Source organism: Vombatus ursinus, unplaced genomic scaffold, assembly GCF_900497805.2.
Source record: "Vombatus ursinus unplaced genomic scaffold, bare-nosed wombat genome assembly UNPS02007284.1, whole genome shotgun sequence".
NCBI lineage: Eukaryota > Metazoa > Chordata > Mammalia > Diprotodontia > Vombatidae > Vombatus > Vombatus ursinus.
Window position 1 is genome coordinate 436,728 of NW_020947062.1, and position 16,495 is coordinate 453,222.

Genomic DNA, 16,495 nt, shown 5'->3' on the forward strand with positions numbered 1-16,495 from the left:
TGTGTGTGTGTGTGTGTGTGTGTGTGTGTGTGTGTGTGTGTGTGTGTAGATGCAGACACACACATTTATATATTGCTGTCCTTGGGTCAGCAAATGCTCAAAAACTGCTTTAAGGTCCTTTTGATATCTTATTAACTGGTTTGATAATCTTAATTAACTAATTTAATAATCTTATTAACATCTACTGTATGTCCTCAAAGATGAACTTGTCTTATAGAGAGAACTGTAATCTATAGCAAACATAGCAAGTTTCACGTGAAATTATTTTGAGTGCTCACCCCGGCTAGAAGGTGTTCTAGCTGATTCTGTTTCATAAAAACTCTGCTCAGATGATGCACCCACTGAGAGGGAGTCTCTTCGTAAGCACCGATTTAATTCCAACTGAATCCGATATTCATCCTCCTGCTGCATTGGACGATTTTTCCTATCTTTAGCAGGTAACACTATTTTACCAGAATTCTCTGTTTGTGCACAAAAGGAAATACCATTAATAAACAGTTGAGGAGTAATTTAATCAAAGCTGTCTTTCACTTCCATCTCCCCTAAAAACCATTAATCCAACATAAATATTAACTTTTTTGAACATAATAAGTATAAATCTATACTCATTTTTGATATCACAACATTAAATCCAAATCTAAAAAATAAATATATATATTATTACGGTGATTAAATCTGCAAAATCTATAAATGCTACTTTTAAAGTTGTTAAAGCACTCCAGGCCAAAGAGCTACAACATAACCATTTAAGAATCTATACAAAGAATTCTACAGGAATATAGTAATATATGTACATTTCAACCACAATAAACAAGTTCTCTCTCTTCAAAGTCATGACAAAATTTTAATATTCAGGGTCATTCCTTATAGTATTCCTTCAGTTTTACTTGTCAATAATACTTCATTTACTTACCTGGTCCAGCTATAGCAGCCAACAGGTCCAAAATCAGATGAACTTGCCTTGGCGACAGGAATAGGTGTATTGAGTCTACATGGCCATCAACATCCAACTTGAGGGGAAAAAAAAAACAAGGCAAAGTTATTCAGAAAAATTAGGCATAAATTACTAGGTATAAGCATATATGGAAAATGACTTTATACCTATACCAACTGCTTTCAGTCCTACCTAACACTAGGGGAAGAGTTTTAGCTTTGTAGAATCAAGAAAAACTTAACAGGTGCTGATTTACAAAAAGCTCAGAGTCAGGTTCCCAAGCCAGTAAAAGCCTTTTAGGTTTGACCTGTAAAACCAATCATATTCCACAAAATATCTTCCCCTTATGTTATCTCATTTATTTTTCTACATTTTTCTACATAATTCAAAATATAACTTTCAAAGCTCTCCATCTTGTGTCTCTGTTTCCTTCTGGCCTTCTGTTTTATTTTGAGCATTTTTTTTCTATTTCCATGATCTTCATTACATATCCAATTGATTGCTTTCTATGAAAACAAATGAATCCATTTAACCAAAATGTATCTTGTTCCTCTTTGACTGGCTTATATTTATTTTTAAATAATATTTTATTTTTTCCTCAATTAAACATAAAAACAATTTTTAACATTCATCTTTTTTTTAAGTTTTGAGTTAAAAATTTTATCCCTTCCTCCATCCCTCCTGAAGACTGTAAGCAATAATAACTGGTTATACGTGTGGACTCATGTAAAACATTTCCCTTAGTAGTCATTTTGTTGAAAAAACTCTAAAGAAAAAAAAGAAAGGAGGGAGGGAGAGAGGTAGGCAGGCAAGGAAGGAAGGAAGGAAGGAAGGAAGGAAGGAAGGAAGGAAGGAAGGAAGGAAGGAAGAGAGAGAGAAAGAGTATGCTTTGGTCTGCATTCAGACATCTATTCTTTCTTTGGAGGTGTATAATGTTTTTCAATATGAGTTCTTTGGGACAGTCTTGGAATCATTGTATTACTAAGAATAGCTAAGTCATTCACATTTTTCATCACACAATATTGCTGTTATTGTGAACAATATTCTCCTGGTTCTGTTCACTTCACTTTATATCAGTTCATGTAAGTCCTTCCAGGTTTTTCTGAAATCATCCTCTTTGTCATTTCTTATAGCACAGTAATATTCCATTACAATCACATACCATAACTTGTTCAGCAAATCTCCAATTGATGGGCATCAACTCAATTTCCAATTCTTTGCCACCACAAGTGTGTGTAGGTGTGTATGTGTGGTGGTGTGTGTATCTTGCAAAGAGGTTCTTTTTCCTTTTTTTTTTTTTAATCTCTTTGGGATACAGACCTAGTTGTGGTAATGCTGGATCAAAGGAAATGCAGTTTTTTAGCCCTTTGGACATAGTTCCAAATTACTCTCCAGAATGTTTGGATCAGTTCACAACTCCACCAATAGTGCATTAGTATCCCAGTTTTCCTACATTCCCACCAATGTTTATCATTTACTAATGGGTGTGAAGTGGTAACTCAGAGTTGTTTTAATTTGCATTTCTCTAATCAATCGTGCTTTACAGCATTTTTATGTGACTATAGATAGCTTTGATTTCTTTGTCTGAAAACTACCTGTTCATATACTTTGACCATTTATCAATTGGGGAATGACTTGTTATCTTATAAATTTGGCTCAGTTCTAAATGGGCCTCTCAGGGATACTTACTGTAAAAAAATTTTCCTCAGTTTCCTGCTTTCCTTCTAATTTTGGTTGCACTGGTTTTCTTTGTGTAAAAACTTCTTAATTCTATGTAATCAAAATTATCCATTTTACATTTCATAATGATCTCTATATCTTGTTTGGTCCTAAATTCTTCCCTCATTCATAGATCTGACAGGTAAACTATTTCATGCTCTCTTAATTTGCTAATGTCTAAATCATGTACCCATTTTGACTTTAGCTTGGTATACGATATGAGATGTTGGTATATGCACACTTCCATACTAATTTGCAGTTTTTCTAGCAGCTTTTGTCAAATGAGTTTTTGTCCTAAGAGCTTGAATCTTTCAGTTTATCAAAATTTCTATGGTCATTTACTACAATGTATTTGATCTATTCCACTGATCAATCATTTTCTTTCTTAGCCAGTACCATATTGTTTTGATGATTACTGCTTTATAATAGTTTGCGATCTGGTACTGCTAGGCCACCTTCCTTCACATTTTTTTTTCCACTGATTCCCTGGATATTCTTGACTTTTATTCTTCCAGATTAATTTAATAATTATTTTTTGTAGCTCTGTAAAATAATTTCTTTGAGTTTGATTAGTGTGGCATTGAATAATTAGATTAGTTTAGGTAGAATAGTCATCAAGCAACTAATATTTTTCCAATTGCTTAGATCTGATTTGTGTGAGAAGTATTTTGTAATTGTGTTCATATAGTTCCTAGGTTTGTCTTGGCAGATCGATTCCCAAGTATTTTATACTGTCTACAGTTATTTTAAATGGAATTTCTCTTTCTATTTCTTACTGATTGGCTTTGTTGGCAATACGTAGAAATGCTGATGATATATGTGGGTTTATTTTATATCCTGCATATTTGTTAAAGTTGTTAACTATTTCAACTAATTTTTTCAGTTGATTCTTTAGGATTCTCTCCATATACCATCATACGGTAATAGTGATTTGTTTTGAGTGAATTTTGAAAATTGAGTGAATTTTGTTTCCTCATTACCTATTCTAATTCCTTCAATTTCTTTTTCTTCTTTTATTGTTGTAGCTAATATTTCTAGTATAATACTGAATAATACTTGTAATAATAGCATCCTTTTTTCACCACTGATCTTACTGGAAAGACTTCTAGTTTATCCCTGTTACAGAGTTTGCTGATGGTTATTACTTATCGCTTTAAGGAAAGCTGCATTTATTCTTATGCTCTGTAGTGTTTTTAATAGGAATGAGTGCTGTATTTTCTCAAAGGCTTTTTTCTATATCTATTGAGATAATCATATAATTTCCATTAGTTTTGTTATTTATGTGGTCAATTACGCTGATAACTTTCCTAATATTGAACCAGCTCTGCATTCCAGGTATAAATCCCACCCGGTCATAGTATATGATCTTGGGGCTACATTGCTATAATCTCCTTGCTAGTATTTCATTTAAAATTTTTACTCAATATTCATTAGAGAAATTGGTCAATAGTTTTCTTTCTCTGGTTTCACTCTTCTTGGTTTAAGCAGCAACACACTGTTTGTGTCATAAAAGGAATTTAGTAGGACTCCTCCTTCTAAAAAAGTTAGATATGATAGACCTCTGGAGAAAACTGAATGAGAATAGAAGAGAATATTCCTTTTTCTTAGTGGTACATGGCACCTACACAAAAACTGACAGTGTATTAAGGCATAAAAACCTCTCATCCAAATGTAGAAAAGCAGAAATACTAAATGCAAGATGGGGTAAATCATCTCACATAAAAGAGGTATGAAGAGTTGTTGGGGGAAAGGGGAGGTGAATGAAGAAAGTGACAGGCAATGCTCAAACCTTACTCTTATCAGAATTGGCTCAAAGAGGGAATAACACACATACTCAGTTGGGTATAGAAATCTATCTTACCCCATAGGGAAGTAAAAAGGGATAAAGATAAGAGAAGAGGTGAAGACTGATACCTCTATCGGGGCAGATTGGGGGAGGTGGTGGTCAGAAGTAAAACACCTGTAAGAAGGGACAGGGTGAAAGGTAAGAGAGAGAAAAGGATACAGGAAAAATAGGATGGAGGGAAATACAGTTATCATAACCTATTTTTCCAAATACTTTATATAGTATTGGGATTAATTGTTCTTTAAATGTTTGCTAGAATTTGTTTGTAAATTCATCTGGCCCTGTGGATTTTATCTCAGAGAATTCACTTAATGGCTTATTCAATTTCTTTTTCTAAGATGGGATTATTTAAGTTTTCTATTTCCTCTTCTGGTAACTGGAGTAATAAATATTTTTGTAAATATTCATCCATTTTGCTTACACTGACAGATTTATTGACAAAATAGCTCATAAGAATTGCTTTAATTTTTTCTTCATTGGATTTCATCCCTTTTCATTTTTGATATTAGTAATTCGGTTTTCTTCATTCCTCTTTTTAATCAAATTAACCAATTATTTATCTATTTTATTGTTGTTGTTGTTGTTGTTGTTGTTGTTTTTCATAAAACCAGATTCCAGTTTTATTAGTTCAATGGATTGGGTTTTTTTTTTAACTTTCAATTTTATTCATCTCTCCTTTGATTTTCAGGATTTCTAATTTGATGTTTGAGATCTTTAATTTGTTCTTTTTAATTTTTTTTTTAGTTGCATGCCCAATTCATTGATCTGCTCTTTCTCTACTTTACTGATATAGCATTTAGAGATATAAATTTTCCCTTAAGAACTGCTTTGGCTGCATCCCATAACTTCTGGCATGTTGTCTCATTGCTGTCATTCTCTTTATTGAAATTATTGTTTCTATGACTTGTTCTCTAACCCACTTATTCTTTCAGATTAGATTACTTAGTTTCTAATTAATTTTTAATCTATCTTCCCACTGCCTTTTATTGAATCTAATTTTTACTGCATCATGATCAAAAAAGGATGTATTTAATATTTCTACATTTCTACATTTGGTTAAGCGTTTTATGCCCTAATACAAGGTCAGTTTTTGCCACATACCACTGAGAAAAAGGTATATTCCTTTCTATTCTCATTCAGTTTTCACCAGAGATCTACCACATCTAACTTTTCTAGAATTCTATTCACCTTGACTTCTTTCTTGTTTATTTTTTGGTTAAATTTATCTAGTTCTGAGAGAGGAAAGTTGAGGTACCCCACCCCCAGCATAGTTTTATTACGTATTTCCTCCTGTAACTCATTTAACTTCTCCTGTAAGAATCTGGATGCTATACTACTTGATGCATATGTGTTTAGTATTGATAATACTTCATTGTTTATGGTACTTTTTAACAAGATATAGTTTCCTTATCTCTTTTTTAATTACATCTATTTTTGCTTGTGGTTTGTCTGAGATCATGATCACTACCCCTTTTTTTTTTTTACTTCAGCTGAAGCATAATAGATTCTGCTCCAGCCCCTTCACTCCATGTGTGTATCTATGCTTCAAATGTGTTTCTTATAAACAGCATACGGTAGGACTCTGATTTTTAATCCATTCTGCTATATACTTCCATTTTATGGTGGAGTTCATTCCATTTACATTTACAGTTACAGTTATAATAACTGTATTTCCCTCCATCCTATTTTTCCTGAATCCTTCTCTCTCTCTTACCTTTCACCCTGTCCCTTACAGGTGTTTTACTTCTGACCACCACTTCCCTCAATCCACCGAGATAGAAGGATCAGTCTCTCTACCCTTTCTCTTATCTCTACAAAGTCACAAAATAGGGTACTTTTTTTTTTTACTTCCCAATAGGGTAAGATAGATTTCTATACCCAACTGAGTATGTGTGTTATTCTCTCTCTAAGCCAATTCTGATAAGAGTAAGATTTGAGCATTGCCTGCCACTCCCTTCCTCCCTCCCCCACTGTAACAGCTCTTTCATGCCTCTTTTATGTGAGATAATTCTATCTTTCCCTTCCTTCTTTTCCCAGTGCCATCTTACCTGTTAATTTTGGTTTTTTTATATCATACCATCATAATCAACTCACACCAGCACTTTCTATGTATATATACTATATAACAAAGTTCTCAAGAGTTACAAATATCATCTTGCCATGCAGAAATATAAACAGTTTAACCTTACTGAATCTAATGTTTTCTCTTTCCTATTTACCTTTTTATGCTTTTGAGTCTTGTATTTGAAAGTCAAAATCCTATTCAACTGTGGTCCTTTCATCAGGAATGGTTGAAAGTCCTCTATTTCACTGAATATCCATTTTTATCCCTGAAAGTTTATACTCAGTTCTGCTGGGGAGGTGTTCTTGGTTGTAATTCTAGCTCCTTTGCTTTCTGGAATATCATATTCTAAGCCCTCCAATTCTTTAATGCAGAAGCTGCTAAATCCTGTGTTATCCTAACTTTGGCTCCACAATATTTAAGGTGTTTCTTTCTGGCTTACGATATTTTGTCCTTGACCTGAGAGCTCTGGAATTTGGCTATGATATTCCTAGGAGTTTTCATTCGGGGATCTCTTGAAGGTGGTGATAGGCAGATTCTTCCATTTCTATTCTGCGCAATGGTTCTAGAATAACAGGGTAGTTTTCCTTGATAATTTCTTAAAAGATGATGCCTAGGTTCTTTTTTTGATCATGGCTTTCAAGTAGCCCAATAATTTTTAAATGATCTCTTCTCAATCTATTTTCCAGGTCAGATGTTTTTCCAATGAGAAATTTCACATTTTCTTCCAATTTTTTTTTAATTTTGTTTTATCATTTCCTGATGTCTCATGGAGTCATTAGCTTCTATTAGCCCAACTCTAATTTTTAAGGAATTATTTTCCTCAGTGAACTTTGTACCTCTTTTTCCATTTGACCAATTCTATTTTTTTAAGGACTTATTTTGTCAGTGATTTTTTTGTATATCTTTTTCTATTTTTTGTGGTTCCTTTACCACGCTGTTGACTGTTTCATGATCCTCTTTCATTACTACCATTTCTTTTTTCCCAATTTTTCTTCTACTTCTCTTATTTGCTTTTTGAAATCATTTCTAAACTTTTCCAGTTCTTTTTTGGGACTTACACCACTTTACATTTTTCTTTGAGGCTTTACATGTAGCCATTTTGACTATTATCCACTTCTAAATTTTTATCTTGATCTTCCCTTTCATCATAGTAACTTTCTATGGTCATGTTCTTTTTTTGCTTTTTTATCCATTCTTTTCTGCCTATTTTGTGACTTTGTACTTTTACGTAAAAGTTGAACTTTTCTCCTGCACTGTTCCAAGCTTCTTGTGCCAGGGATCAGAACCTTGCTGCTGGCTTGCACAAGGCCTCAGAGCCTATTAACTGGCACTGGAGGGCAGGGAGGGTTGGGAGTTGGGGGTGGCACCAACCTGATGATTTGCTCTGGGGATGAGGCCTCACTGTTGGCCTGCCCCCAGGTCAGGGTCTAATTGCGGGCCTGCCTAAGAGGCTGAGTCTCACTGCTGACCTCCTCAAGGGGCAGAGTTTCACTAGTAGCCAGCAATGAGGACAGGGTATCACTTGTGGCCTGCACAGGGGATGGGGCCCCACTATGTTGTTGGTCTGTAGGAGCTGCTGGCTTATACCAGGGTTCTAACTTTGCTGGGGCTTGGGGCCCCCCTTCAGGTCTCCTAGGGCCCTAGCAGCCTACCACTGCTACTCTCCAACTGCACTGACTCCCACCCCAGAGAGACAGCCCTTTCCTGCTGACCCTCCGAGCTGTCCTGGCTGGTAAGCTGCCTCACCCCTGCAAAATTGGTTCTAAGACATTTTTCAAGGAGGAAAATTTGGGAGAGCTCTGGTGAGTTCCTGCCTCACTCCACCATCCTGGCACCAGAAGACTACTCTGAGCTTTTGAAATGCTTCACTGACCCTCTTTTTCTGATCATTTTTGGCAACCCTATCACTAGATGTCCTCTCCCTCCCACCTCCTCACTCTCCCCATATGTGTGTTTGTGTTTTTAATTGTAACAAATACATGAAATTAAGAAAAACAAATTTTCACATTGGTTCTGAAAATATGTCTCATTCTATACTTTGAGTCCATTGCATTGTCATTTATTGTTGCATGCTTTATCATCAATTCCCAGAAATCAAGCTGATTATTGCATTGAACCCAGTTCTTAATTCTTTCAAAGTTTTTTTTCCTTTATGATGTTGTTTTTGTATAAACTGTTCTCCTAGTTCTGCTCACTTCATTCTGCATGAGTTTACACAAGTCTCAGATTTGTCTGAAACTGTTTCCATTGTCATGTGTTGTGATACAATAATATTCCTTTAAGTTCATATGCCACAATTTGTTCAACTATTCACCAAATGACAGATACCTTTTTAAGTTCTAGTTCTTTCCCACCACAAAATGTGACTATAAACACTCCTTTAACATAATTCCTTTTACTCCTTTTAAGGTCTTTTGGAATCCTAATTGTTAGCCCAATCAGCTAGCCCTCAAAGTTGTGTATCATTTGCAAATTTAATAAACATGCTATCTAAGTGCCTTTACTCTAGACATCAATAAAAATGTTGAACAGAAAATATCCATCAGCTTAGACAAGCCATCCAACTTGCCAATTTTCTATTGCATGATGAATTAACAGAACTTAAACTTTTAAGACTGTAGCATGAAAGATCGTGTAAGAGGCCAGCCCTGTCATATACAATCCAACAATGATCAAAAAAGGGCATTAAGCAGCTAGATGGCGCAATGGATAGAGCTCTAGACTTGGAGTCAGGAGGACCTGAGTTCAAATCCAGCCTCAGACACTTGACACTTACTAGCTGTGTGACCCTAAGCAAGTCACTTAACCCCAAATGCCTCACCAAAAAGCAAAAACAAAACCAAAAAAAGGGCATGAAATTAATCCATCAATCAATTAACAAGCATCTATAAAGCCCTATGTGGCAGGCACTGTGTTAAAAATGCTGGAGGTACAAAAAGAGTCAAAAGATAATTCTTACCCTTAAGAACCTTACAATCTAATAGGACAGACAACATGCAAACAAAAATATACAAAGCAAGCTTTATACGTGATAAATGTGAAATAATTAAAAGATGAAAAATGCTGGAATTAAGAGGGGTTGGGGAAAGCTTTCTATGGAAGGCAGGATTTTAGCTGGGTGGGTGGGACTTAAGGGAAGCCAGAGAGGTCAGTAGTCAAAGAGGAGGACAGAGTATGTGCCAGGCATGGGGGACAGCAAGAGAAAATGCCCAGAGTCAAAAGATAGAGTGTTTTGTTCATGGAACAGTTAGAAGGCAAGTCTGACTGGACAGAAGAGTATGTGTTGGAGAGTAAGGTGTAAAATGTAGAAGGTATCTAGGTAATAAGGGTGGATTTAAAAAAGGAGGAATTTTTTTTTAAAGGAGGAATTAAAAGGACAGAAAGAAAAGGTATAAAAAAGGATCAGGGTCAGTGTGAGGGGAAGAGAGGAAGAGCAGTGGTTTAGAAACTGATCACTTCAATTACAAATCACTAGTAATTATACTCCTCTCTTCCAGCAATACCGTCTTCTTTTTTTGGGGGGGGTGGTGAAAGGGGGAATCAGAAAGGGCAGGAAGGGAGGTGATAAAGATGGCAAATGTAAACTATATAGGAGGACATAATGGACGGTAATATATAATAATCACAACAATGAATGTGAATGGGATGAACTCACCTATAATATAGAAGAGGAAAGCTTAATGGATTAGAAATCTACATGCAAAAATATGTTTATAATTTAAAAAAACTAACAGAAAAAGAAACAAAGATTTACAAAGAATTAAAATGAGGAGCTGGAGCAGAATTTACTGTGCTTCAGGTGAATTCAGAAAGGGTAATTCATCATTAACTCAGGCAAGGCAACACTATGATTAGGAATATTTTTTTGAAATAAACAGGTACGGGGTACGTAGGTAGCACAATGGATACAGCACTGGCTTTGGAATCAGGAGAATCTGAGTTCAAATCCAGCCTCAGACACTTGACGCTTAACTAGCTGTGTGACCTTAGGCAAGTCACTTAACCTCAACAGCCTTGCCAAAAAAAAATAAAAAACAGACAGGTAAATTATATCATGCATAAAATCACCATAAAATCACCATTTTATGGTACACTGACAATGCAATGTCAATGTCATTGTCAATGAAATATGACCAATACTTAAATAATGAAATAAAATCGATGCACCAAATGTCCCTGCCCACCTTTCCAACCTATAAAAATCTAACAAAAGATAAACAAGTAAGACATTTAGGACTTGAACATAATTTTAGTCAAGTTTGAGATGACAGCTCTCTGGCAATTATTGAATTTATGTACATGGAATGTTTACAAAAGTTGGCTTTTGTGAAAGGCAAACATGGTGGCGCCCAGAGGAAGACCACCCACATTGCAGTGAGTGTGAGCTGCAGTAGAGACTGCTCTGCAACTTTTTCACTGCCAGATCAGAGCACCAGGACTCAAGATGTAATATAATCAAGAAAATACAGAAAGATTAAGAATCAATGAAATCATAGCCAGCAAAGTGGAACAATTTCCATAATCGGATCAGAATTTACTTATCACTGGATCAGCTTATGTTGGACTAAATGCAGCTTTTTGTGGCCTAACAGTTTTTTCCGAGGTATCTTAAAAATGACACATGCTCACACAATATCAGCTGTACCAATGGTTGCTCTCCCATTATTGTCAACCTATGTAACTTACAAAAGTTTGAGTTCAGGTGATCTAAGCTCTGAAGCCTATACGGTTATAAGAGGTGGAATGGTTGGTCTCATAATCAGGGGTCTCTACCCTGTTTTTTTGACTATACCAATAAATGGTGCTCTGGCAGCCAGGTACAATTCAGTTCCACTACCACAGAAAGGAAACATTTCGACCTACTGGATCACAGTCTCTCGACCTGTCTTTAGAAAGATGGCCTTTCCCATAATGCTGCAGACTGTGTTTGCAGCATACTTTGGTTCTAAACAGTATGAAGTACTCATAAAAGCATTTGAATTACCTGAACCTGGCTTCCAATTCCAGGATATTCAAAATAAATCAAGTGCACAGCTAAAAGGATAAAATAATGTAAAAATAAGATACTAATACCCAACAAATATACAAAATTGTATTTATTGCAACTTTTAAAAGAAAGTTGGCTTTTTAGGACATAAAAGCATCATAAACAAATGTAGAAAAGGAGTACTAAACAAATCTTTTACAGATCAATTGCATTAAAAACTCTGAGAAAAATGCAGAAAGCGAAAATACTAAACATATACCTTATTGACCACAGTATAATAAATATTATAACGAATGAAGTGCCTTTGAAGAAAGGATTCAAACTTCTTAAAAAAAAAGATTCAAATGAAGCCTAAATAATTTGATACTAAAAAATAGCTGACTCAAAGGATAAAACAAAGAAACAACAGATAATTTTATCCAAAAAACTGACAATAAGGAGAACTATACTGAAACTTCTGGGATACTGCCAAAGCAGTCATATTGAGGAAAATTTTTATCTTTTTATTTTTATCTTTACTTGCATCCAGCCCTGGAGTCAGGAGGACCTAAGTTCAAATGTGGCGTCAGACACATAATACTCACTAGATCTGGGCAAGTATCTTAACCCCAACTGCCTCACCAAAGAAAAAAATTAATTAAATAAAGACACTTGCCTCAATAAAACAAAGAACAATAAAAGGACAATAAAAATTAGAAAACAAAAAAAATAAACATGAAAATGAAATCCTAAATAATCAAGACCTAAGTTGATATTCAGCCTCAGACACTTACCTAGCTGTGTGACCCTAGGCAAGTCTGCTTCAGTTTCCTCAACTGCAAAATGAGGATAACAACAGCACCTACCTCCCAGGGTTGTTGTGAGGATCAAATGAGATAATATTTGTAAAGCACTTAACACAGCACCTGGTACATATTAGGCACTTAATAGGTGCTTGTTTATTTCCTTCCTTCCTACCCTAAAGAGATCAAAGAGAGAGGGAAAGGACCCATATATAGAAAAAGATTCATGGAAATACTTTTTGTTCACAAAGAATTGTAAAATAAGAAAGTACTCATCAATTGGGAAATGGTTGAACAAATTACGGTATATATTAATGTAACAGGATATTATTGTACTATTAGACAAAATGAAAGGAAATACTTCATTTTGCTTTTAATGTAAGGCTCAGTTTGACTCTACAAGTCATCCTCTCAATCTGAACAGAAAGGAGGAGGGGGAGGTATTACAGATGTTTAATGTAGTAAACAATAACAAACATCACTCTGTCAATTGGTTTCGATTAAGTGTTTTTCTTTGTTACAAGGAAGGATTCAATGGGAGAAGGATACATATAATAGGAAGACAGTTTTGTCATAAAAGCAAAAGTCAACAATAAAATAACATAAATTCAGTTCAGAATTTAAAAAAAAAAATTCAGGCTCAATAACCCAACTAAAATACAAATACAACATCCCGTTGTTACAGCTCCCTCCTCCTAAAAATGACAAATATACTCCCTTCCCCAAGAAACTAATCTTCTGCTAAGTCTACTAGAATTTCATATCATTAGCAGGGAATAGAATCCAATGGTCTTATGCTCCTTAATAATATCATAATGTGACTGTACATGAAGCATAAAATGAAGTTACATAGTGTCATTTAGCATACAACCAAATAAAATCAATCGACAAATATTTAATAAGTGTGCCCCATTTTGGGACAGGCATCAAACTAGGTGCTAAGAGAAACAAGGGCAAAAAAAGAAACAATCCCTACTCGTATTGAGCTTATTTTTGAAACAGGTATGTTTTCATTAGAATAAGGACTAGTCATCAAACACAAAACTCAGGCTTCCACTAATACATATATCCAAGGTAAATATCCTCTTTCAAAAACAATAGTATTACAGATAAATTAAGTAATACCTTTTAAGTTTAATTCCAATTTTACATTTATACTGCAAAGAAAGTTTTCAAAATAATAAATTATCACCCAAGCATAAAGTCTCACTGCTTTTCCAATATACTATACAATATTCTTTCCTCAGAGATAAGCACAGGGGTCATATATAATGAAGTAGTATTTTTTTCAAAAATGCTTTTTTTCTTTTTCCAAAAAAGGTTTTGTAAAAGAATCCTCTTACATGAAAGCACGGAAATAACCATTCAGTTCCATCTAAACTAGATCATTTCACAGTTACCTAATAAAAATTATCTTTCAGAAGCACTCTGACCTTCACTTTTCTCCTCCTTACTTGAATTTTCTTTAGTGTATGTACTAAATACAAATTTATATAGTGATTTCTCAATTATTTACACCAAAAAAAAAAGGTCTTTTCACTGCCTAGATGGTAGGCAGTGAGAAACAGTAGAATAAAATGAATTTTTAATACTAATAGTGAGACAGGGTTCAGGAATTAGCCGTGCAGCAACCATAACGGGAACGCCTGACTCTGACAGGAACGTGCTAGGCTGAGTATGAAAGTGTAAGCAAACTGGGAAGTCCTAGTTACTTGCAGTCTCCATAATGGTTAATAATTTTTTCTATATAAAGATTAGAGACCATGCACTTAGTATTATAGAAACACTAATAACTAACCTTAGCTCCAGGAAGTACCTCATTTTGCTTTAATGTAAGGCTCAGCTCCATTCTACCAATCATCCTCCCAATTTGAACAGGAGTAGAGGGTGCTACCTCTGGTAAATTTCTTGTGAGTTGTGGGTGTGGTTCATAAACAATTTTCGGATTCCAGCTAGGTGAAAGTTTTGGTTCAGTTTCCTATAAAATACAACAACAAAAGGTAATATATTAGCAAATTATGAAAACTATAATGTTCTAATAAACCAATATTCAAGAAAGAAGAGACCAAACATAGTAAAATATTAGTAGAATGGCTGGTATAAAATAAATTAGGAGAAAATAATACTTCAAAAAAAAATCAGGATTTTTTTTTTTTAAAGACAAGTACAGGAAAATTCTTCTCAACATGAGTATAACACCAGATTACGAAACTCTTAATTACATGAAAACTTGTAGCTTGAAAACAGCAAACTGGAGAGTAACTTGCAGCATAAAAGCATTTTCTACTTTACAAAAAGATTCACCAGTTTCTTTCATTTGCAAGTGTCTCTATTACTTTTAAAGTATAATCTAATTTACAAAAAAAAAGGACATACATACAACTACATAATCTATACTATAAAAGATTCTTTGATTTATTCTTTTTTTTTAAACACAATTGGGGTTAAGTGACTTGCCCAGGGTCACACAGCTACTAAGTGTCAAGTGTTTGGTCTGAGGCCGCATTTGAACTCAGGTCCTCTTGACTTCAGGACCGATGCTCCATCCACTGTGCCACCTAGCTGCCCCCGATTTACTCTGTTTTTTTAATAATAGGGAAATTATCTTTAACTGTTTGACATGCTATTTTCAATTGAATTCAAATTTTTCAAAAAAAAAATTTTAAGTGCTTACTATGTCTAACAAGCTATGATAGAAATACAGTAGCTTAGAGAAGGTAATGGTTTAAGGTGGAAGGGAAATTATAATTAATTCCATTTTGAACATGACTTTGAAATAGCAAAAAGACATCAAAGCAGAGATTTTCAGCAGGCAGTTGTAGATGCAAGACTACAATTCAAGAAAGATTAGGACTAAAACACTAGACTTAATAGTCAAACACCTGGGTTTGGATCCTGGTTAGACTTTATTTACTAGCTATATAACCCCAGGCAAGTTATGTAATATCTCTAGTCCTCAGTTTCCTCCTCTGTTAAATGAGGGAATTGGACTCCATGACTTATAAGTCCCTGCCAATTCTAAATTTATGATCCTATTACTAAATATTTAAATTTGGGAGTCAACTATGTAGAGAGAAAGAAATTCAGAGGAGTGGATGAAATCACCAAGGAAAAGTACAGAGATAACAGAGAACAGAGCCTTGGAAAACATCTGCAAGCAGGCAGGAGATGGACTATGTTGCAACCAAGGAGAATGTGAAAGAACAGTCAAGCAAGTAGGTGTAGCAGGTAGGAGTTCCAGGAGAGACAGGGTGACTATCCAGGAGGGGTTGATTGAGCATATCAAAAGCAGCAGGGAACTCAAGTAGGATGAGGAGAAAAAAATGGCCTTCAGACTTAGCAACTAAGAAAGTCACCGATAACCTTAAAAAGGGCTGCAGTGAGTTAGTGCTAACAAAGTAAATGCAGTGAACCTAAGTTCTTTCTAGGATGACAGGGTCTGTGAAAGATTCCTTAAGATTAAGGAAAACTTGAATATGTTTATAAGGAAGAAGCCAGTAGAAAAAGTAAGACCGAAGGTGACACAGGGAGCTCTCAGAAGAAAAAGGAGGGAGGAAATACAAGTAAAGGAGGAGAGAGTTTGGCAAGGAAAACTACAAGAAGATAAAAACAAGGGCAGCTAGGTGGAACAGTGGATAAAGTACCAGCCCTGAACTCAGGAGGACCTGAGTGCAAATCTGGCCTCAGACCAAACACTTGACACTTACTAGCTGTGTGACCCTGGGCAAGTCACTTAACCCCAACTGCCTTAAAAAAAAAAAAAAAGATAAAAACAGATGAAGATTTAAAAGGATTCTGAGATACAGTCTAGAACAGATAAAGGAGCTTAGGACAGATGGTGTCTTATTTTCTTAGGAAAGAAGGATAAAAGTGGCACAATGGATGGAGTGTTAGACTTGAAATTAGGATGAAGTGAGTTCAAATCTTGCTTCCGACACCGAGTAGCTCTATAACTCCGGGCAAATCACTTAACCTCAGTTTAAATGAGCTTTTAATTCAGCCTCAGTTGCCCATCATCTGTAAAATGGAGATAGCCCATACATCAGAGGACTGTTGTAAAAATCAAATGAGAAATATACATAAAGAAATCTGTAGATCTTAAAAGTGCTATATAAATGTTAGTTATTATATGCAGTCATTTGCTTTGATGGCATTAAAGACT

At 35.0% G+C, this 16,495-nt stretch overlaps 1 protein-coding gene and 1 pseudogene across 3 annotated transcripts in view; one reads left to right on the forward strand and one right to left on the reverse strand.

The window, feature by feature from the left end:
• ATG2B (autophagy related 2B) overlaps positions 1–16,495 on the reverse strand; it is a 147,488-nt gene that overhangs the window by 93,371 nt on the left and 37,622 nt on the right. For all 3 annotated transcript variants that reach the window (XM_027849045.1, XM_027849044.1, XM_027849046.1), the window contains exons 6-8: positions 14,132–14,311; positions 914–1,010; positions 279–461 (exon numbers count right to left, since the gene is read on the reverse strand). In XM_027849045.1, the coding sequence (XP_027704846.1) occupies positions 279–461; positions 914–1,010; positions 14,132–14,311 (460 nt within the window). The remainder of the gene's footprint in view (positions 1–278; positions 462–913; positions 1,011–14,131; positions 14,312–16,495) is intronic.
• LOC114033530 lies at positions 11,009–11,610 on the forward strand (annotated as a pseudogene).